This window comes from Solanum verrucosum, unplaced genomic scaffold (assembly GCF_900185275.1).
Source record: "Solanum verrucosum unplaced genomic scaffold, falcon-dt-bn FXZP01000125.1, whole genome shotgun sequence".
In the NCBI taxonomy this organism is placed as follows: domain Eukaryota; kingdom Viridiplantae; phylum Streptophyta; class Magnoliopsida; order Solanales; family Solanaceae; genus Solanum; species Solanum verrucosum.
In genome coordinates, this window is record NW_026019923.1 from 1,732,203 (window position 1) to 1,756,358 (window position 24,156).

A 24,156-nucleotide genomic window follows, 5' to 3' on the forward strand; every position below is an offset into this window, starting at 1 on the left:
ATTGTTTCACAGTTCAATGTGTGTAATTTGATTTAAGAAAAAAGTAACTCTCTCCGTTCACTTTTTCTAGCCATATTTGACATTTTAAAAGTCAATTTTTATAAATTTTGATTAATATTTTAAAATATTTATTTTTGTAAAAATTACATAAATTTCATAGTGCTAAGAGCTAATTACATTTTATCCTTATTCTTTTTTCAATTACAAAAATTTCTTAAAATTATAGAATTTCGGATACATCAAGAAACATGCGGATACATAGCTCACAGATTGTAAATGATACATTACTTAATGCGAAGGATTTATCCTAGAGGGGATAGATATACACCAGAGGAGATTTTTGTTATTTTTTTAAATGGTAGAAATTTTAGAGTTTATGATATGATAAGATGTATTTATGTATTTTTTCCATATTTGTTACCAAATTAATATAAAAAGGATTGAAATTAGTATCGTTTTCAAATATCAAAATTTAAAATTTATAAAATATTGAATTACTATAATTTAATTTAGCTCCAAAAAATCAGTTAAATTAACTCCCGTAAAGTAAAATGTAATAATTAAAAACAAAATTTTTCTTATTTAAATTAGGTAGGAAGGCTTAACATTTAAAATTAATTAGAATTTTATCTTATATAAATCATTTCTTGTTTGACCTATGTAACATAAGGTCAAGTTTGGGTTTTTGGAATTGGAGCAGTAAGAATTGGTGAGTCAAAGTTTTAAGTAAGAATTGGTGAGTCAAAGTTTTAAGACAAATTGATTGAATTTTTAATTAATTAACTCCTCAAATAGAACAAAAGAAAACCACTTTAGAGATTAGGGTTCGAATTCAATTATTAAAACAAAAACAAAAAAGAAATCACTATCAATGAATATTATATAACGATGAAATTGTATCTTTCTTAATTAATACGTATTTATCGAATATCGAATGAGAAAAATGAAATCCGTTTCCCATTCATAAAGTTAATTTGATTACGTTAGACTACTATAGAAAACTTATCAATCAGTTACTTGATTCATGCATTAATTGAATATTAATTACTATATTTTTATATTTCTTGACATGTAAATTAAAACACATATAAGTCAATTTCTCTTTTTCACCTACCTACTTCAATTTCTTTTATATTTTAATAAGACAGTATTGACAATTAATAAAAACGTGCATACACTGTATAAGAACTCTTCTTTTGATATCCAATAATAGCTATAAATAATCATCGACTTTTGAAAAAGAATAGAAGAATGCAAAGGCGGAGCTAGGTGGGGATTTTTGGGTTCGGACGAACCCAGTAGCTTTTTCGTAGACCTGTATTTTTATTGGAAAATTAAATAAATATATATGTCTATTAACTTGTGAATCCGGTTCGATGGTAAAGAAGTGATTGTGAAACGCTAGAGTTGTGGCTTCGAACCCCCCTTAATCCGAACCACGATCTCTTTTAAAAACCCCAAACTCTTAATCCTGACTTCGCCTCTAGAAGAATGCAGGGACAAAACCAAGAGAAAACAAGATGTTCGTTTGATAGAAAATTATATTGTATCCATTGAAAAGTCGATCATGTTATAGAATATATACAAATGTACAAACATATGATCCATTATGTGATATTTTTGTTTTTTGTATCGTCACTATCATTCGATGTGCACCATATAAATTTATTCATAGCGATTACTCTTAAATCACAGATGAAATGTAATATGTTCTAGACAAATTTGAGATAATGAACCCGATTGAGAAGAGGTTAACATGGAATCATTACGTGATTATAAAACTATTACTATTATAACTAATTTTTTTGTGGCTATAAAACTCGTGAAAAAAATATTAAGTAAAAGCATAAATTAAGTTCTTACCAATTTTAGTTAGAGAGACGAAAAACGTTTTCTGTCCCATCAAGAAAAAAAACTCCTTTTTTTTCTTTAACTTAAAGTGAGATTTTCTATTTTAGTCAAAATAATTAAATAAGAATAAACAATCTAACAAATTTAGAGTTCGCAATAAATTTTAAATTGATAATAATAAAATATGGAGAAACATAATATTGATAAACAATATGAGTATAAATGTATTTGTTCTCTTGATTCTTCTCTCTTTCATGATACGATGAATGTTAGTAAATAACATATTTCTTGAACTAGATTAATTTGGATTTAATCTCCATAAAATGATTTTGGAAACCTTCTTGACATATTCGATTATCAAGAATTCAGTCATATTTCAATCTCTTAATGAAAATCTCCAACATTTACGAAATATTTGAGATATATAATTTCTTTGCAAATATCCAAGAATTTATAGGATATTTAAGATCTTCTTTAAGAAAATATAATATTATTTATAGAATAGCCTTCAAAAATTATAACTTAAATTCAATATATTTTTATAAAGTTCTAATTAAAATTGAACACGTCAAATAGTTATATTTAAAATGTCTGCATTTAGATAGAGATTCGTTTTTCTTGCAAATCTGTCCATATATTTTATATATAGTAAACGTATTCGATCCCAATTTGAATTCCTTAATGAATATTCCACATACATCCAATTCAGAAATTACCACGAAATTGCTATTTTCTTATATATTTTTTTCTCTTTTTGTACTTATTGCAATAACACAATATGTAGGCCACTATTTAAATATGTGGTCATAAGTTGCAAAAAACTACATCCAATTTTTGACTGGTCAATACTTGAATTATTAGGTTACAAACATCTACTTTTTTGTCTCAATTGTGATATATTTCGTTTTTCGAAAGTCAAACAATTTAAGTTTGATAGAGAATTTATTGAATTTTTTAATTTTCAATTTTAAAAAAAATGAAATTTATATACTTGTAATCTACGTAAAAATTATTATAACTAACAATTATTCACAATCAAAATATTTAAAAGATATATAAAAAAAATTACGGTAAAAAATAGACTTGTTTGAACCTCGAAATCCAAAATGTGTCACATAAATTGAGACATAGAGAGTATAGGATAATAACAAATTTAGTATCATCATAAGCGAAGTTCAGAAAAGATGATTCGTATGCAATTTTATTTTTATCTCATAAAAATAAAAATGTTTTTTTACGATAAACTTCATTCAAATAAAACATATCAAAATTAATATGAAAAAAAAATATAATAATAAAAAGGTCATATAACAAACAATAGTAACAATAAATAATACGATAATTGAAACTATGATTCCACATATAAACAACTACCATGTTTGTATTCAAACATTGTCTATTTTTTTCTGTATCACTATTATATATATTAATAATAGTGATAAGAAAAAACAAACAAGGCTCGAATATAAACATGCACGGTAAATGTGGAATCATAGTTTGAGATTAATATTATAAACAACAATAATAACAATAGCATATCTGGTGAAATCCTACTAAATAGGGTTTAAAAAGAATAAAGTATATGTAGACCTTGTCACTATCTTAAAAAGGTAGAAAGGGAAACGACATGGATTCCCCTCTGAATTTGTCCCGAAAAGTTAGTTACACGCTTAAACTATCATGATGACCTATTACACACATTAACTACTCAAAAGTGAATTTATTACCACCCTGAGACGTGTAACACCACTCTCTCATTATGTGGTGTATTACACTCGCTGCCACATCATCGTCATGTCATAAATTAGTATAAATTTTTGTTTTGTTTTCCTTTCTTTATTAATTAATGTTTCTTTTGTTAACTATTTTACTCTAACTAATCCCTAATTAATTGTTTTAATTCTCTAATAATTATATCTTCTTCATCACTAATCTCACCCATTTTCAATTCTCATTTAATCGGAAAATCATATCCGGCCCCATCTTCACCATTGATTTTGTTCTTCACCACCACTATATCACCTTCAATTCTTCTTCTTCTTTGTCACCCAACACCAAATATCACCACTACCATTATCAATATTGATTTTTTCTTCTTCACCACCTTCAATTACCTCTTTTAATGTTTGCCACCCGACACCCATCACCATTAAACCCATAAAGCTGCTATTACCACCAAAACGAAAAGTCAATTTTTTTTTTTTGAAAAAGATAGAAACAATCAATCAAATTTTTCACTAACAAATCTATGGGAATTAACCTAATTGCGAATAAAAAAAATTGTGCTTTAAGATTGTGATAAAAAATAAAGAAGTGTGATGAAAATAAAGAATGAAGAAGAAGAGGACAATGAGTGGGGTTTGAAGAAGAAGAAGTGTGGGGTGGAGGTGGAAAAGAGGATTCTAACTTTTTTTTTTACTTTAATTTCAAACTGACGCGCCTATTTTTTATTTTTGTTTTATTTTTTTGCCACGTCAGTTTTAGGGGGTAAGAAAATTCACTTTTGAATAGTATATGTGTATAATATGTCACTATGATAGTTGTGTAACTGACTTTTCGAGATAAGTTCAAAGAGAAATTTATGCCTTTTTCCAAGCTAGGTAGAAACACTATTTCTGAAAGACCCTTGTCTCAAGTGTATCAAATTCAAGTAAAAAAAAAACAATGACGAAAACATCCTCATTAATAAAAAAAGCAATATAAAGTCTAAACAAATTATAATAATAATTATAACACAATACACATCATATAATACTACAATAAACACTAACAAATCTAAATCTAGACATGACATGGTAACACTTTACCCCTAAAAAACGTAGGACAATAATGTGTTGAAAAAGTTATAGTAGTAAAGTTTTTTTTCATATATTCAAATAAAGTGAAAAAGGTTATTAACTTTCTAAAAACAGCCAATTCTTGATCTTTTTAAGAACCAAATAATTGTTATGAGACAAAATAGTGTGTATCACATGCTGTCAGGGTTGGTTCAGTATCTCATATAGTTTTCATCTTTAATTAAAAAATTTAAAAAGTATTAATAATAGGGAATGTTTTTTTTTTTTTTGGCTCATTAGCTTTGCGCGGTGTAAAGTTGTATTATTATTAATAATACTATATAGGATATTAGATGAGAAATTGGGCAGCACCACGTGGCATATATTTGTCCACTTTATATTTAAACAGACAAATGCAGATATCAAATATCAAATCATAGAGAAGTATTGAAAACTCCTAAATTCGACGTGAATTATTAGTTTGATCTATGGATTATTGACAGTTTTAAAATTAGCTCTTTACTTGATTAACTGAATTTAAATACACCTCCGATCTTACAACATGAGTGAAATACACCCCTAAATTCTCGTCAAGTTTAGAGGTACTTTAACACGGCTCTCGTCTTTTCATTAAGAGTCACATGCTTTTACAAGGGTTTGAGACCACTTGCTATGTCATGTGCAGATTAGAGGTATGTCAGGGATTTATCTAAATTTAATTAGTCAAGTAAAATAATATTTTTAATATATCAATAATTCAGGAATAAAACTAATATTTTTTGTCAAGTTAATAGATATTTTCAATACTTCTCTCTTGAAAAAAAAATTAAATCCGCTTGAACTATGCAACTTAAAAATACATTCACGGATTCATTTTAGCTCAAGTTCCACCCGCACACTATATAAAAAAATATTTTTTTTATTACGTTACGTTATATAAGATAAATATGGGTGATTTCTTGTCAAGCTATGGGCACAAGGAGATAAGGTATAATAAGTTACTTCTGCGTTGCTTGTTAAATACTAAGTCTAACCTAATATAACGATAACCAAATTAAATTTAAAAATATATTAATAGTTTAATTTATTTTATTAAATCATCAAAACATATATTTTTTCTATTTTAATTTAATACAAATTTTTTTTTAAAAAAACTTTTTAAATTTTATTGTCTTATACCAAAGAAAGATAATAAATACGAATATTATATTGACAAAGCAATCAATAATTTTTTTTTTGTCTATTTCATAAACTGCTAAGTTGTTACATGTGCCTCCATTAATTTATGCCCCCCACCAGAAAAAGAAAACTGTTTCAGAAATAATTCTATGAATGTGTTCCGTACAGAAGATTTTTTTTTTCTATTTACTAGATTAAATATTTTAGAAAAAAATATCATTTAAGAAAATAAATTTATTAAAAATGAAGAGTGTGACTTTTCAAATGAAAGTAGAAAAAATAAATTGAATTAGTAACTTAATCAAATGAAAGTAGAAAAAATAAATTTTTGTTTTGTTTTCCTTTCTTTATTAATTAATGTTTCTTTTGTTAACTATTTTACTCTAACTAATCCCTAATTAATTGTTTTAATTCTCTAATAATTATATCTTCTTCATCACTAATCTCACCCATTTTCAATTCTCATTTAATCGGAAAATCATATCCGGCCCCATCTTCACCATTGATTTTGTTCTTCACCACCACTATATCACCTTCAATTCTTCTTCTTCTTTGTCACCCAACACCAAATATCACCACTACCATTATCAATATTGATTTTTTCTTCTTCACCACCTTCAATTACCTCTTTTAATGTTTGCCACCCGACACCCATCACCATTAAACCCATAAAGCTGCTATTACCACCAAAACGAAAAGTCAATTTTTTTTTTTTTGAAAAAGATAGAAACAATCAATCAAATTTTTCACTAACAAATCTATGGGAATTAACCTAATTGCGAATAAAAAAAATTGTGCTTTAAGATTGTGATAAAAAATAAAGAAGTGTGATGAAAATAAAGAATGAAGAAGAAGAGGACAATGAGTGGGGTTTGAAGAAGAAGAGGTGTGGGGTGGAGGTGGAAAAGAGGATTCTAACTTTTTTTTTTACTTTAATTTCAAACTGACGCGCCTATTTTTTATTTTTGTTTTATTTTTTTGCCACGTCAGTTTTAGGGGGTAAGAAAATTCACTTTTGAATAGTATATGTGTATAATATGTCACTATGATAGTTGTGTAACTGACTTTTCGAGATAAGTTCAAAGAGAAATTTATGCCTTTTTCCAAGCTAGGTAGAAACACTATTTCTGAAAGACCCTTGTCTCAAGTGTATCAAATTCAAGTAAAAAAAAAAACAATGACGAAAACATCCTCATTAATAAAAAAAGCAATATAAAGTCTAAACAAATTATAATAATAATTATAACACAATACACATCATATAATACTACAATAAACACTAACAAATCTAAATCTAGACATGACATGGTAACACTTTACCCCTAAAAAACGTAGGACAATAATGTGTTGAAAAAGTTATAGTAGTAAAGTTTTTTTCATATATTCAAATAAAGTGAAAAAGGTTATTAACTTTCTAAAAACAGCCAATTCTTGATCTTTTTAAGAACCAAATAATTGTTATGAGACAAAATAGTGTGTATCACATGCTGTCAGGGTTGGTTCAGTATCTCATATAGTTTTCATCTTTAATTAAAAAATTTAAAAAGTATTAATAATAGGGAATGTTTTTTTTTTTTTGGCTCATTAGCTTTGCGCGGTGTAAAGTTGTATTATTATTAATAATACTATATAGGATATTAGATGAGAAATTGGGCAGCACCACGTGGCATATATTTGTCCACTTTATATTTAAACAGACAAATGCAGATATCAAATATCAAATCATAGAGAAGTATTGAAAACTCCTAAATTCGACGTGAATTATTAGTTTGATCTATGGATTATTGACAGTTTTAAAATTAGCTCTTTACTTGATTAACTGAATTTAAATACACCTCCGATCTTACAACATGAGTGAAATACACCCCTAAATTCTCGTCAAGTTTAGAGGTACTTTAACACGGCTCTCGTCTTTTCATTAAGAGTCACATGCTTTTACAAGGGTTTGAGACCACTTGCTATGTCATGTGCAGATTAGAGGTATGTCAGGGATTTATCTAAATTTAATTAGTCAAGTAAAATAATATTTTTAATATATCAATAATTCAGGAATAAAACTAATATTTTTTGTCAAGTTAATAGATATTTTCAATACTTCTCTCTTGAAAAAAAAATTAAATCCGCTTGAACTATGCAACTTAAAAATACATTCACGGATTCATTTTAGCTCAAGTTCCACCCGCACACTATATAAAAAAATATTTTTTTTATTACGTTACGTTATATAAGATAAATATGGGTGATTTCTTGTCAAGCTATGGGCACAAGGAGATAAGGTATAATAAGTTACTTCTGCGTTGCTTGTTAAATACTAAGTCTAACCTAATATAACGATAACCAAATTAAATTTAAAAATATATTAATAGTTTAATTTATTTTATTAAATCATCAAAACATATATTTTTTCTATTTTAATTTAATACAAATTTTTTTTTAAAAAAACTTTTTAAATTTTATTGTCTTATATCAAAGAAAGATAATAAATACGAATATTATATTGACAAAGCAATCAATAATTTTTTTTTTGTCTATTTCATAAACTGCTAAGTTGTTACATGTGCCTCCATTAATTTATGCCCCCCACCAGAAAAAGAAAACTGTTTCAGAAATAATTCTATGAATGTGTTCCGTACAGAAGATTTTTTTTTTCTATTTACTAGATTAAATATTTTAGAAAAAAATATCATTTAAGAAAATAAATTTATTAAAAATGAAGAGTGTGACTTTTCAAATGAAAGTAGAAAAAATAAATTGAATTAGTAACTTAATCAAATGAAAGTAGAAAAAATAAATTGAATTAGTAACGTATCATATTAATTGTGTACTCCTTTCCTTCAACACATTTCATTTTCATCCGAGCACCCTTGCCCTTTGTTCCCACCAATGGCGCAGAGAGAGATTTGATGAATAGTATACAAATTTTCTTCTTAGTTATGTTAAGAATGTTGCAAAATTAAATATACATTTATAATAATCACTCTCTTTATTTCATATTAAGTGAATTTTTGAAGTTTTTTTTCATTATTTAAAATAATTGAATTACTCAAAGTGCAAGATGGATGTTTGAAATTCCTTTAATGAAATTTGATATTTTTTAGGAGATAAATGACACTACTTACAAAATTATATTTATGATTTCACAAAGAACGATAGTGGAAAATATAGTTTAAATTATGTCCTTGAATATTTTTCTTAATAAATGTGTAATAACTCACAAATTCTATTAATATGGAATAGATAAAGTAATATTTCACTCATGTACACCACATAATTGGTGAATAATGCACTAGACCATCTTTCGCTTGCACTTTGTTTAGATGATTGTTACGTTTTGTTTCATAATGTATTGTATCGTATTGTATTGTATTGTGTTGTATTATTTTAATAAATATAATGTTTGGATAGACTGCATCGTTCTCCGTCGTTACATAATATTATTTATTCATAGTTTGAATGATAAACCTATAATAAAAGTAGGGTATGTGGTAAAACTACTATGAAAAGGTAAGATAAAAATGAAATATTATTATTACATATAAATAAAGATAAAATGAGAAGAAAATATTAAGGTATCGATCCGATCACACCAAATCAATCGTTATACAAAATAGGTCTTTTCGTCGTTATATAGATTTAAACGATATGATTTAATATAATTTCAATAACAATCAAAACAAACATTATATTTAAACTAACAATACAATACGCAAACAAGGTGTTAAGGTGGTTCCGCCCATGATTTCCACTCCAATCGCTTTTCACCCCAATTTTTATAATATATATCTAAATTATAAATTAATGTTTTTAAGCCAGTAATATTTACTTACCTAAAGAACACCAAAAGAAAGAAAAAAATTAAGTAAGTTTAAGAATTAGACTCCAAAAAAAAAAAGGGAAAATGCATAAGTACCCCCAGCCTATGCTCGAAATCCCAGAGACACACCTAACCTTTACTAAGGTCCTATTACCCCCGAACTTAATTTATCTATAATATTCTACTCCTTTTCGGCCTACGTGGCACTATCCTTGAAAAAAATGTCAACATGCACTGGGCCCACAAGATAGTGCCACGTAGGCCTAAAAGGGGTAGAATATTATATATAAAATAAGTTCGGGGGTAATAGGACTTTAGTAAAGATTAGATGTGTCTGTGAGATTTTGGGTATAGGCTGGGGCTACTTATGCATTTTCCAAAAAAAAAAAACTTTTTAGTTCCAAAAGGATTCTCTACCGTTCTTGTAATGTCCTATCCTAATATAAATATGTCGCAGCCAACTTTCTCTAAGCCAAATTTTTTTTCTTGGCGTTCAAATTGTTCATTAGGGAAAAAACCCAACTTTTATAGTTGAAAAAAATATTGAATTTTGGATTATGGCTACAAAAGGCTTTGTGATTTATCTATTAGCTGGCTTTTCTGTGGCAATTCTATCAGTTTTCTTTGTGCAGAACTTCAAAAATGGCGATTTTGAGCCAAAATTATATCAAAGTTCTAATCTTTTGCAACGACCAGTTGGATCTGAAGACAAAGTTTGGCCGGTAAATGATGTTTCTTGTTATAATATTATCAAAGTTTTAATCTTTATTGTTATAATGTTATCAAAGTTACAATCTTTCTTGTTTTTTCATTGTCATGTTTCTTTGCTTTTGTTTCATGTGTTGGATATATATGTGGAGCAAAACAGTTACCTTTAATGGTGTTTTGGTTTGTTTTTTCTTGTTTATCATTGTAATGTGCTGTAGAGATATGGAGCAAAACAGGGGTGTTGAGTTTACCTCAAATGGTGTTTGGTTTTTCTTTTTCTTGTTGTTTTTCTTTGTAATGGGCTTGTAGAGATATGGAGCAAAAAAGGGTCTCGAGTTTGCCTAAAATGGTGTTTGTTTTTTGTTTCTATGGTTTTTCTTTGTCCATTTGTTCTCATGTGGTGTATAGATATGGAGCAAAAAAGGTTCATGAGTTTACCTCAAATGGTGTTGTTTTTTTGGTTTTTTTCTTGAATTTAACTTAAGTGGTGTTTGATTTATGATTTTCCTTGAGTTTACCTTAAATGATATTTGGTTTATGATTTTTTTGAGTTTTTTCTTGTTTCTGTAATGACTTTTGTTGGTGATGGTGTGTGACAGGAATTGGAGTTTAGTTGGAGGATTGTTTTGGCAACTGTGATAGGATTTTTGGGGTCAGCTTGTGGTACTGTGGGTGGTGTTGGTGGAGGTGGCATTTTTGTTCCTATGCTTACTTTGCTTCTTGGATTTGATACCAAGTCTGCTGCTGCTATTTCCAAATGTAAGCATTTTTTTTTTCATTTTGCATTTCATATATAGATAAGAAGATTAATATTCATTGGAACTTGTGCTGGTGAAATATGTTGAGACTTGTGCAAGCTTTAGAAATAAAGTTACTTGGATTATCACCCAATCCTTGGTAGGCAAATTGCTCGATACTTGTGCTGGTGGGAACTAATAGATACCTCATGAAATTAGTTGAGGTACATCCAAATCAGTCCTGATACCACCATCCAAAAACGGCAGCCCGGTGCACATAGCTTTTGGGGAAAGGGCTGGACTACAAGGGTCTATTCTATGCAGCCTTGATGGATCCATAGCTTGAACCTGTGACCTCTAGGTCACATGTCGGCAACTTTACCGGTTACACGTAGGCTCCGCTACTCCTGATAACCACTATCATTAAAAAAGAATAACTTGGATGAGTCAAAAGTCAAAAAAAGATATAGCTGGAGCTATCTGAGATCTTATTTGTCTTTTTGCTTTTATAGTAACTTTTATTATGTTAGAAAGTTGATTTGCTTTTTTTACAGGTATGATAATGGGGGCATCAGCATCATCAGTTTGGTACAATTTGAGGGTACCACATCCATGCAGAGAAGCACCTATTCTTGATTATGATCTGGCTCTATTGTTTCAGCCCATGCTCATGTTAGGCATCACAGTTGGTGTTTCTCTCAGTGTTGTTTTCCCCTACTGGCTCATCACTGTCCTCATCATCATCCTCTTCATGGGTATAAACAATCATATCGAACTATTTTTTTCGCTCACCATGATAAGTTTTATTAATGATTGCTTAAAATGTTATTGTTTGGTAATAGGGACTTCATCAAGATCATTTTTTAAGGCCATAGAGATGTGGAAAGAAGAAACAGTTCTCAAGGTTAGCTCTACTTATCCAATCATTTTTCTCTCAAATGTACTTAACATTTATTTGATGGTAAACTAAGTCTTTTATCTTTGTCATTTTTGGGGAACTTGCAGAAATCGATGAAAGAAGTTCCAGTTAATTCACGTGGTGAACGTATGTCATCGAAAAACTAAATACCTCTCTCGTTTTTTAAACTATGTTGAAGTAACTAATGATTTGATCCTTGTTCTTTCAGTTGTTATTGATACAATTTATGAGCCATTGGTCCCTAAGGAGGAGAAAACCGCACTTGTGAGTTAATTTACCATATCAAATGGATCAAATTTATCCGTTTTCTTTCTTGGCTCCCCTTTTTAAGCTTATCTGGTTGATTTTAACTGTCTAATTCTGCTTATCTCACAGGAAATTTTCAAGTTCAACCTTAATTTGAAGAGAATTCTGGTGCTCTTTATAGTATGGTTCGTGTTTCTGCTTCTTCAAGTGTTCAAGGCAAGTGAATTCTTGAATATACATGTTTCTTTTTTTAATGTGCCATCAAATAACTTCTCCGTTAAACGCTCCTTGCTATGCACCTAATTTAACTCTTTTTGTGACATGTTTACAGAATGATCTAGTGGCTTGTACTCCATTGTACTGGGTGCTCAACTTAATACAGGTACATGAACATCTTTCATATTGAACACTACTTTTTATAATTCTATCATCTCAAGTATTCACTATGATTATTATGTGTGCAAGCGTTTGCCTTTTTTTATGTATTTACGAATATCGTGCTACTTTGGTACTTACAATATCCTGTCGTGTATTTGAGTCAATATCGGTAGTATTATCTTTGTATGGTGAGGTTGAGTCTTATTGAATGCATTTGTGTTTTCAGTTTCCTGCAGCACTGGCGGTGTTCGGATATGAATGTGTGAAATTGTACAAGGAGAGCAAGAAGAGGAGACTAGAAGGGAACCGAGAGTCAATATGTGAGGCTGACATTCAATGGACCGCCACAAACCTTATATTTTGTGCGCTTTGTGGTATATTGGGAGGCACTGTTGGAGGATTGCTCGGATCTGGTGGTGGATTCATTCTTGGCCCTCTTCTTCTTGAGATTGGAGTTATCCCTCAGGTATGGCCATCCTCATTTTTTCGTATCTCGATTAGGATCTCCTATTTTGGACAATGAAGATTCGTATAGCTGACCTCAGCTTACTTGGGATATTCAATTTGCATATTTTCCTCATTGGAATTTGATTAGGTCGAGCGGCATAATTTTTGAGAAGTCAACACATGAACATACTTTGTTAATTAGCGCACGCGGTGTCACCTCTGTCTCTTCCTCTTTAAAAATTAGTCATTTCTTCTAAACTTTACTGCGATTTAAGTCCATTATGTGTGGCGGGGGGACGGTAGGGGGGCCTTATAACTTCCAACAACTCGAGTAATGCAAAAGAGTTCATTTTCAAAATAACAATTACTTTGCTATAATTGTCATTCAAATCAGTCACTATAACATCATGTTATTGTGCTTATATTACAGAGAAATATTGCTGTTCCAAAATTGACAAAAAGGACCTATTTTTTCACTTCTACAGGTAGCTAGTGCGACAGCGACATTTGTGATGATGTTCTCGTCATCTTTATCAGTTGTGGAGTTCTATCTCCTCAAGAGATTCCCAATTCCTTACGGTATATTCTTAGTCTTAATAAGTTTCTTAAGATTTCGACATAAAACTTCTGCATCGATCATTTGCAACATTATCCATAACTAAACTCCTATTGCAGCTCTATACCTCATGAGTGTATCTATTGTTGCTGGATTTTGGGGACAATGCTTCATTAGAAAACTTATCGCAATTTTAAAGCGAGCATCAATCATTGTGTTCATACTCTCTGGTGTCATTTTCGCCAGCGCTCTCACAATGGGTAAGTCGATAAACTATTATACAAAAGTTCAAACTGCCATAAAATCTTGAAAAGCATAGAAAAGACTGAATTTCCCCCTATCTTTTGTTAATGTGGCGATGGTTTCAGGGGTGATTGGCATAGAGAAGAGCATTCGTATGATCCACAATCACGAGTTCATGGGGTTCTTGGATTTCTGCAGCAGTCAGTAATTCTATATTTTGACTAGAAAATTATTGGTGAACAAGAATATATACATGTAAAGAGCAGCAGCAGCAGAATAACAGTTGTTGGCCAATGCCTAATTGACCAACCATTTGAAGAAGTCATATTCATAACACAAAGTATAGTACATCATTGAAAAACGGGTAATTTGCTTGTGTTTTAGCCAGCGCTAACACCAGCATCAATCATTTTTCATACATTTCCTTTTAGAGTTGTCATACAGAGTAAGATGTTAGTGTGACTATTGTCTGTGAGTTAGCTAGCGCTAACGCCAGCTAGAGCCACTCCTATTTTCCATTTATTTGCTGTAAAATCGTGTGCCTAGGTTCTCTATGGTTGTGACTGAGTGTTAGCTAGCGCTAACGCCAGTGCATTATTTACATTTGCTTTATTTTTGTGTTATTGAACTGGTTCTGTCTGAGGGTTAGCTAGCGCTAACGCCAACAGAATCCTCCTCCACCACCACCACCATTTGTATTTTTACATGTTATATTGGTCACCTGATGTGGAATGAAGTTTATGATTCTTTCTACTATTTATCATACCTAATATGGTCCAACCCCTCTCTAGACTCTCCATAGCCCTCGTTTTATTTGTTATTTATTCATTTCTAGTTTTTAAAAGTCATTGTTGGTGACATAAGATGACTCTCTTCAATTATTCTTGGGATGAGAAGGAGTAGATGTATTCATTTCTAGTTTAGACGTTTGCTCGTAGCAATAGCTTAGTGCAATAGGCTGGAAAACCTAAAATATATTTGAAGTACCTATGTAATGAAAATAATGTAATTTGCTTGTGGATTAAGGTATTGTTATTGTATTCAAAATAAGTCATCACCATGTAATTTTAAAAATGAAAGGGATCTTGTGTTAATCCTGTTGTTAAGGTTTTGAGATTTTATCAAATTATAGGATCTGAAGTAGAATATAATTTTAAATTTTTGGTTAACATCACAAATATTATTAAACAAAAGGTGGCCAGTATTTTAATGCTTGTTGTCTTTTATCCCTGTGGTTTTTCATTCACCCAAATGGACCACAATTATTCTAATATAATAATATCACATGAGAATGAGGTAAAGGTGATGCTTGCTTGTTTCCCCTCTAAGCCCTCCAATCTTAAGTAGTTGTTTTGAAGCTCGACTAATCAGATTCATGCTAAGAAATTTGACTTTAGAAGATAAATGTGACTTCACTCTTAAATCTCATCAAATTTAAGATCTTTATCATAACTTTTGATAGTACAATATACATCGTCTTTTTCTTTTCTTTTTTGTTTTTAGTTTTTCACGTGGTGTTCAAAATTCACTTTGGGGAATAACAGCTCATATGAAAGGTCACTCAATTCACAAGTTTCAAAATCAAGATTTTTTTATCAAGGAGGAATGAGTATTTACCAGTCAACTAGAAATTGGGAGTCTATCGAAAATAGACTCTCTATCTCCACGAGGTAGAAGTAAGATTTGCTTATAACTTATCCTTTCCAAACTTTATTTATGGGATTACCTTGGGTATATGGTTGTTGAGTACTTATCGCCTCACACACTACAAATTCTGGTGGTACAATAATTGTTTTCTTTTTCTTTTTTTTGATTCAATGTTTGATATCTGCAACTATATGTTATGTGAACTCGCATCAAGAAGTTGTATTTTGTAGAATAAAATACTCTCTACCAAAGACACCTCTATTTTTAAGGCTCGAACTCAAATCCTCTCTTTAAAAATAAAGAAATATCAATGAACCATCACAGACTAATTTGGGGGTGCAATAATTGCTTTGTCCTTTGATAACAACTTGTATAACGTGAAGCACCACATGTACCGATCGTCGTCCATCGTCTTATTTGGGACAACTCATTTAATGATGAAAACGTAAATAAATATTTAAATTTAATCTCAGTTAATAAATAAATATTCTAACTTTGAAAGTGCATATTTAAACATCAGGTTAAACTACTTATGTCACATTTTCTTTTGAAATATCGTTTTTTCCCAAACCCTATATAAACGTGAAATACTTTGTTCATCCAACTGATAGAGACAATGAATTTGGAATAATCATTTTCATTTTTTGGCAAGTCTCTTTTCTTCTATTTTGTTCTTTGTTTTCCCACTTGTGTAGAGCAAGTGGAAGGAATTTATTTAGTAAAAAAATTAGTAATTTATGTGATAATTGAACACACACATATATATGGACCATGAGATTCATTAATTAATGCAATATTGACATATGAACAAAAAGATTCCTCTAGAAAAATGACATTTTCAACTTTGTTGCTTAAAGTGGGTTCCAAGATTAATAATGTTCTAATAATTAAGTACCCCTTGACTTGACATCATGTTGTCAAGTGCCAATTAGTTCTAATTAATAACCACAAGTCATGATGATTATAATTATAATTTTGGCATAATTACTTGTAGTTCAACAACTATGCTTCCAATTGGTTCACATATTTTTTTATTATTATTCAAATTATATATAATTTGTCAATGAAAGTAATGGGAGTTTAATCTGTTGTTCTATTCTAATTAACTAATTAAGTACCCCTTGACTTGACATCATGTTGTTAAGTGCCAATTAGTTCTAATTAATAACCACAAGTCATGGTGATTATAATTATAATTTTGGCTTAATTACTTGTAGTTCAACAACTACGCTTCCAATTGGTTCACATATTTTTTTTATTATTATTCAAATTATATATAATTTGTCAATGAAAGTAATGGGAGTTTAATTTGTTGTTCTATTTTTCTACTTAACTTATCACCATCAATATGTTTAAACACAATTCGAAGCCGATTAGGTTGACTATCAATTATTCCCTTTTTTAACTTGAACAATTATATGATGATATTTTAAGTATGAAAAAAAAAAAACTGATAAATTAAATATGAAATTTGCAAAAAAGTAACAATTCAGATATAATTTTGACCTCTTTAATCTACTATTATGTATCTTCAACCTCTACTTTAAATTAGAATTAGGCTTTAACTGATAACCAATAGATTTCAAATCGATGCAAGGCTTGAACAGACGGGAAGAGAGGCCTAAGGAAGAATTTCTTTTAACATAAAATCGCGCAACCAGATAAGTGTGAACTGAATAAATGGTACAAGCAAGAAAACAGAACAGCTATGAACAAATAAACTTTATATTAAAAATGCTCGCGATAAGCATTGTATCGAAATCATTTATGAATTTTATGTAAACATAACAAGGATTCATGAGCTAAGTGTGCTATAGTTGTATCCTTACCTGTACATGGTCCAATGAATTGATAAATTGCTTTCAGCTTTAAGAAATGGTCTGGACCGCGAAAATCTGCAGTGTCCTTTGCATGCTTGTTCTGGAGCAGCTCACATATTTGGTCCCCGCGGACACCTTTTCCTTCGCACATTCACCTAATAGTATCCTTAAGGTGGAGCCATGGCATTCGTTCAACGACAAGATGATTGAATAGCAGAAGTGCCACATAGTAGTAGAAACTCGAAGAGACACACAAAGAGGGGACTCACTTATATTGGTCCCCTCACACACACCTACCTTTTTCACTTTAACATTTACCTTGTAACATCTTCATTGTGAAGCCATGGAGTTCATTCAATGAGAAGATGATTGCATAGTGCAAGTGCAATTTAGTAGTAGAAACTTGGAGAGACAAGAAAGAGAAGAGACTCTTTTATTGTACCTGATAACTCTAGGATGAGTAGTAGGTCCCTTGTTTTTGGCAAGAAGAGTTACATGGTTCCCTATGCTAATGAATCGTAGAGCACGCTGTCAAACATCATCTTGGAGAAAGATGATGTAAAGGGCATGTTCATACTATGGTATATAGATTGGACATCTATTTGAGACGAAGTGGTTAAAACCTATGTTTGCTTGGACTCACCAAAAATGTTGTCGTGTCTGTGTTGGATCCTCCAGAAATGCACTACTTTTGAGGGATCCGACATGCACCCATTGACAATCTTGAAGAGTCCGAGCAACATAGGTTAAAACTTGAAATTGCCAAGTATCAGAATTTGACTGAGTAACTTCTGAAATTTTTCATGTTATTGTTGATAGATATTTTCCCAATTCCAACCTCCATTGCCTCCCTCTCTTCTTCATTTTGTTTCTTGGTTTGCTCAGAGTTTAGAGCATCAACGGCTTTAGATTGTGCATCAGGCAAGGAAAGTTCCAACAGGCGTGGACCTGCATTGATCCACGGATGAAGAAGACACTGAGCTGCAGTAGGCCGTTTCTCTGGGACAAAATCAAGTATTGGGACCAGAAAATCAGACAAGTCCTTTGCGTCTTGCTCGCTTAATTCATATTTCTCTACTAGAACCTTCTTTAAGGGCCAAAAGCGCAACCGTCTGATGTGCCTCAAATCACCATGTCTATTGAATAAATCACGTGAATAACGACCACCCAAGGCAATCTGAAAACAAAATAGCAAACTTTATAAAACTACAAGAGGACAAAAAACATAATTCAAAGTTGGAAGTGATTACACGAATTTTCTTACTTTTCGTGGCATCATTCCTAGAAGCTCCATCATCAGTGCTAAGTGATCCTGCAAAGATTAGGTTACCCCTTTAAATTTTATAACCATAAAAGATTAGGTTAAAATATGCTCTGTTTGAGTTGCTTCACCAAGTATGTATAGTTAGATGGTCCCAGACCTGGATAAAGAAGTGTCCCGACATACAAATCGTCTAACTATGATGCATACTTCTTTTATATAGCTGATCCAATCCCATCTAACTTGGCCATGAAATATAGTTGATTGATTGGTTGAAAAAGATAAGTTTAAAATAGAGCAAAACATAACTGAAGCAAGAATTTGCAACGACTTTATATGTACACCTCCCATTTCTTGCTTGACAACTAGAAGTATTTTCAATATCAGCCTAAGTGCATAATAGCATTCTAGCCCTTTGTTCATCGAACAAAGAGGATATGAAATTCCACAAGATATGTTTTTTTCTCTCAACAGTGATTAAAACTTGAATCCAGCATTCTGTTCAAATTAACAGGGTTCACTTCGCAGAAAATAAATAAAAACATTGACAATCAAGAGTGGAATAACTAACATGATGATCGACATTTTGGTGAAAAACAGAACCAAAACATCGTAAGAGAAAGTTACTTACCTTGGTACGGAAGAAGAGTAAAATGATTGCTTGGAAATAGTGCTCAGAACAGGATGTACTTTTTGTCCTCTAAATTTTAAATTTAAATGCAGGGAATAGCAAAACCACGTTTTCACTTTATCTTCTTCTCTTTTGGTCTATTTGTTCACATAAACCGTTGATCACCTAAATCACATAATTGACCAACTATAAACTAAAGCATTGGATGAGCTGATAAAAGAAGATTGCTAGAGTATCAACAAAAGACGTGTGTTTTGAACTTGACATGGATCTGTACGAAATGCGGAAGGAAAAGGAACTGGTCCACGCTACAATTTCACTTGTAGAATTTTGGGGAGACCAAGAAGGAGTGGAATAAACTGTCCCTAGCTTAATCGTGTACTTGGCACCCAAGGGTGTGCCCTAGTGGTCAATGAAGCAGGTTGAGCACCATGACATCTTAGGTTCAATTCCCAGAAGAGACAAAACACTACGTGATTTCTTCCCATCTGCCTTGGTGGGGTTGGAGGTGACACGTACCCCGTGGAATTAGTCGAGGTGCGCGAAAGCTGGCCTAAACAACACGGTTATCCAAAAAAATAAAAAGATTAATCTTGTACTTGTAAGGTACTATATAGACTACAAGCGGTATAATAATACCCAGGATGAGTAGAAGATTGTGTTCTTCCGACATCTGAACACCGTGTGCATACGAATCTCCCCCCTACTTTTCACAAATTCAGTCATCAAGAGAGACTATTTGCTGATCTGTGTTCCAACACCAACCATTAGAATCCTTAAAGCATATTAAATTTTCTTATAAAATCTATAGTGAAACTTTTGAGGTTGAGATGACTTGTTGAATAGAAGTTGACTTTTTATTTGACAGTAATAAAGCAATCATAGAAAAAATTAGATAAATGTGTCATCGAGTAAAACCATTTCTAGTATGTTGCAACTCTTTAGTTCAGCAATTTGACTTTTAGTAGAGAATTTATAGCATAATCAGCAAGGAAGTGGGACGCTAAAACATCGTTTAATTCACAACATGTCAAAGGTTTGGGTTGGCTCAAATACTCTGTCATTGAGATGGCCAAATCAAGTAAGGTGTGACCATCTCACAAATAAAATCTGCTTAAAAGTATCAGATGAAACTGAAATGGTTGACAATCGGTCATTAGCACAATTATGGGCCTAATAATGAACCTTTAGCTTATGATCTATTCCATCCTACTTGAGGAGGGTTAGAGTATATCCCAATTCAGTGTATATATCATGTTAATTTCATATTGTACATAATTTTTTAAATATTCGTGCCGCAATTAAGAATCCAATTAAATGAGTAGTCTTGTTTCAAGTCAAAACATCTTATACCATGAAGTAGAATTAAGCAAATGACTACTAGTGCTCCAAGTATGTGATATGATGGTCGAGTTGCTTAGAAAACTCCCAGACATTTTATATAACCATGCTTGAGGACAAAATCAGATAAGTTACAAGCTACAAAGCATCTCCAGACTAGACATATCTTTACTTATAAGGAAAATAAAACGCAAGGCTAACGATAAGATTCAAGGGCCTTCTATTTAGTTGATGCTTCTGTTTCCTTTGATGGAGAGGTAGTAGTTGCTTCTCTCGTCAAGTTCACGCGAGTTCTTGGAGTGCTTTTGTAAGAAGTCCCCTCCTGCTGGCGTGCTATAAAATGAAATTAGAGTGAACGTGAGGGAGGTGGGAAGCTACCACTTCTAGAATGGAAGCTTATCCTTTACTTTTTTTTAGAGTGTATCACTATTTTGAAACGGAAAAAGGTTTATGAATGAGTAATCGGAATGACAAGTGGTTAAGGTTGAGGAAATCGGAGAACAAAAAGTATAGACAGAGGCATCATAGACTTAGCAAACCACAATTTAATGCGCTGACAGCATCTTAAAGAGAAATCACCCAATATCAAAGTCGACACAAAGTTCTCTCCCAAAGTATGCAAATTTGCGCAGAACAATAACATTAAACAAACCAAGCAGAAAATAAGGAGTAATGAAGTAATGCACCTTTACCTCATCTCTGTCAAAGTTATCACCACTGTGAGGATCAAATAACACATCGCCAGTTGCAAGCTCAAAACAAATGCATGCGAAGGACCAAAGATCTGCTGAGGTTGAATATTTTGATCCAAGGATAACTTCAGGACACCTGTACTGTCTAGTTTGAATATCATCCGTGAACTGTTTGTACGTCCAACAAGCACTGCCAAAGTCAACAACTTTGCACTTAAGGTCGACTGCCTCCAAGAGCTTCCTCCTTGTAGAACGGCTGCCTCTCTTAGGACCCTCATATTCTTTCCCGCTGCCTTTTGCAGCATCGGCATTTGACATTCTATTAGAACTATTCAACATGTCCGAATTTGATTTTGCATTGACAGATGACTCCGCAGAAGCTGAGCTATCTTGTCCACCCTTGGTCCCGAGAGAAGCTTCTTTTCCCACAAAACATTGAGCTGCTTGTTTGGCCTTTCTTCTAATCTTCTTATTGTGGTTCTTACTCAAATTTCCATTTGATGTTACATAACCCTTCGCAGACCCGCCATCCAGCGTGGTTATATCCTTATGACTAGAAAGTATAAGAGGTGTTCCAGATTTTCGGGGATCCTTAGATGGATCTATTGTGGAACAGAGAAGTATGTTCTCGGGTTTCAAATCGGTGTGTATGATAGAAAGCTGTCTATGCAAATAATCCAATCCCACTAGAACATGATAACAGAGCTCTTTAACCATATGAATAGGCAGTCCACGATAATCAGTATATTTAAGAAGTGTCAAGAGATTGTCACCCAAATACTCAAAAACCATACACACATGTTGCCCATTTGGACCTGAGTGCTTAAAATTATCCAGTAACTTCACAACACATTTTTTATCATCCTGATCGCATTCTGCAATCTGTTTTAGAATAGTGATCTCATCCATCGCTGCTTCCGTGTAATGCTGAGCACTCTTTTGTACTTTCAATGCCACAAATTGCTGCATCATTAACAAAAATATACACATCAACTTCTTACTTCTCGGTGAGAGTAACAAACTAAAATTACTACCAACTCAGAATTCTAATCCGAGTTCTTATTCATTAGGTATTACAGAGGTTTGAGCAGGCATCCATCTTTATGCAGTTATGCACAATTAGTTAAACTTCGAAGAACATTTTACTCCTACATCAAGTGCCGCACACCACTTGTAGTCCACTAATAACCACCACAACAGTGTGTAATCCCACAAGTAGGGTCTAGGGAGGGTGGGATTCGCAGACCTTACCCCTACCTTGGTGGGGTAGAGAGGATAGAAACCACTTGTAGTCGACTATGATTATTATTATGATGATTATCTTGAAGATGTATAACATTTAAGCTCATTTAAAAGAAACTAACTGCTAAAAACTTGATAAGCAACCTAAAGATTCAACCTTTTTTTCCCATCATATCACACATCAAAATCACAATATACAATATAAACCACAATTTACTCAGTGTAATCCATAAGTGGGGTCTGGGGTCTAGGTAAGGTAGAGTGTAAGCAGACCTTACCCTACCTCGTAGACATAGAGAGGTCGATAGACCGTCAGCTTAAACAAGGCATACCACACAGTTTGAAAAAGGAGGGGATACAAACACAAGAGCAATAACAAAAACGACATAATGAGAATTACACAACAAACAAGAGAAAGAACAGTAACAACAACAAAATAATGCAATAATCGGAGCACAAAAAACACCAGTGATAGCTGAACTGCAATCATTGATCACCCTCCATCCTAAAACTTCCTAAAACTAGCAGACTATGACAATTCACATGAAAGGGTTTGCTCTAAACTAGGCCAAAGATGAATACAAAACAAAAGGTTCATCAGGTTCAATTCCCAGCTTCAAAGCCAAAAAAACACTAGGTGTCACAGTAAGTAACATGAAATTAGTCGAAGTGCGTGTAAGCTAGCCCCGACACTACGAAAAGGGGTCATCAGAAAACTTACAGACATGAGAGTATCCCAAGCCAACCAAACAGTAGAGAAATGGCCCCAACCAAGCTTACTCTGCACCACATATCTACCTCCATTAAAACTATCACCAATTCGAACAGCATGATAACCTCCCCTCCGGTAATCATCAGTACCTTCATCCTCTGAACTACAATCATCACTACTCTCCTCCACCTCCACCGCCGCAGCATTCAGCCGCCGTTCTTGATTAAACCCCTCCATTTTACCCCCAAATTGAATTCTGTGAATTGGGTCTACGAAAAGAATCAATTTTTCCTCTTTCTGAAGCAAATGGGGTTCACAATTCACACCAAAACTTTATAAAATCCTCTTTTTTTGAGGTATTAACTGATTAATTCAATTTAAAATGTTGGGGTTTTCTTCTTGGAGTTCAAACAGGACATGGGGATTTTGTGAATGTGAGTGAAAGAAGGAAAAGATGATAGAGATAACGACGAGGAAGCAGGTGAAGTTGTCTACTCTTCCATTCGTTTGCTTGTGGACTTGTTCCACATGTATACCACTGAATTCTTAACTCTCATTCTTCAATTACTTCTTTTATAACATGTGTTTTCCGTCTGTCCAATACCTATATTTGGACGGCCAATTTGACGTAAATTATTAGTTTCATAGTTGAACTATTAACAATCTTAAAAATACTTATCTACTTGACTAATTAAATTTAGATACACATCTGATCACCCTTGATTTGCCACAATACATAGTAAGTGGTCTCAAACTCTTGTGTGACATATAACTTTTAATAAAAAACTGAGAGAAGTGTTGAAAACACTCCTAAACTTGAGAAAAATTCAAGGGTGTATTTCACTCATGTTGTAAGATCGAGAGTGTAATTAAATTCAGTTAGTCAAGTAAAGAGGTGTTCTTAAAGTTGTTAATAGTCTAGGGATGGGATGAAACTAAGAATTCACATATAGTT

At 32.1% G+C, this 24,156-nt stretch overlaps 3 protein-coding genes across 3 annotated transcripts in view; 2 read left to right on the forward strand and 1 right to left on the reverse strand.

The window, feature by feature from the left end:
* The first annotated feature begins 10,091 nt into the window (after positions 1 to 10,091).
* LOC125824702 (sulfite exporter TauE/SafE family protein 4) lies at positions 10,092 to 14,608 on the forward strand. Its single transcript, XM_049504090.1, has 12 exons — positions 10,092 to 10,343; positions 10,929 to 11,088; positions 11,621 to 11,821; positions 11,909 to 11,970; positions 12,072 to 12,111; positions 12,194 to 12,249; positions 12,361 to 12,447; positions 12,563 to 12,613; positions 12,836 to 13,075; positions 13,542 to 13,635; positions 13,732 to 13,872; positions 13,981 to 14,608. Exons 1-12 carry the CDS (start codon positions 10,179 to 10,181, stop codon positions 14,061 to 14,063), a joined length of 1,380 nt encoding a protein of 459 aa, XP_049360047.1. The 5' UTR covers positions 10,092 to 10,178; the 3' UTR covers positions 14,064 to 14,608.
* A 2,603-nt stretch (positions 14,609 to 17,211) lies between these two features.
* LOC125824627 (uncharacterized) lies at positions 17,212 to 23,754 on the reverse strand. Its single transcript, XM_049504028.1, has 4 exons — positions 23,211 to 23,754; positions 21,248 to 22,210; positions 18,587 to 18,634; positions 17,212 to 18,499 (listed from the first exon to the last, which is right to left on the reverse strand). Exons 1-4 carry the CDS (start codon positions 23,436 to 23,438, stop codon positions 18,092 to 18,094), a joined length of 1,647 nt encoding a protein of 548 aa, XP_049359985.1. The 5' UTR covers positions 23,439 to 23,754; the 3' UTR covers positions 17,212 to 18,091.
* The window catches only part of LOC125824718 (enolase), a 233,916-nt gene continuing 229,158 nt past the window's right edge, over positions 19,399 to 24,156 (forward strand). The window contains exon 1 of the mRNA XM_049504091.1: positions 19,399 to 19,409. The gene's annotated coding sequence lies outside the window, so the exon portion shown is untranslated. The remainder of the gene's footprint in view (positions 19,410 to 24,156) is intronic.

Bases quoted from the DNA above. Each gene is read 5' to 3' on its own strand.
- LOC125824702 (XM_049504090.1), top strand. From the start codon at position 10,179: ATGGCTACAAAAGGCTTTGTGATTTATCTATTAGCTGGCTTTTCTGTG. The intron at 11,971-12,071 runs GTTAGCTCTACT...GGGAACTTGCAG, and splicing joins AAGAAGAAACAGTTCTCAAG to AAATCGATGAAAGAAGTTCC. The intron at 12,448-12,562 runs GCAAGTGAATTC...ACATGTTTACAG, and splicing joins TGCTTCTTCAAGTGTTCAAG to AATGATCTAGTGGCTTGTAC.
- LOC125824627 (XM_049504028.1), bottom strand. From the start codon at position 23,438: ATGGAGGGGTTTAATCAAGAACGGCGGCTGAATGCTGCGGCGGTGGAG. The intron at 22,211-23,210 runs GTAAGTTTTCTG...TTAATGATGCAG, and splicing joins CTTGGGATACTCTCATGTCT to CAATTTGTGGCATTGAAAGT. The intron at 18,635-21,247 runs GTAAAGGTGCAT...TAATCTTTGCAG, and splicing joins ATAACTTTGACAGAGATGAG to GATCACTTAGCACTGATGAT.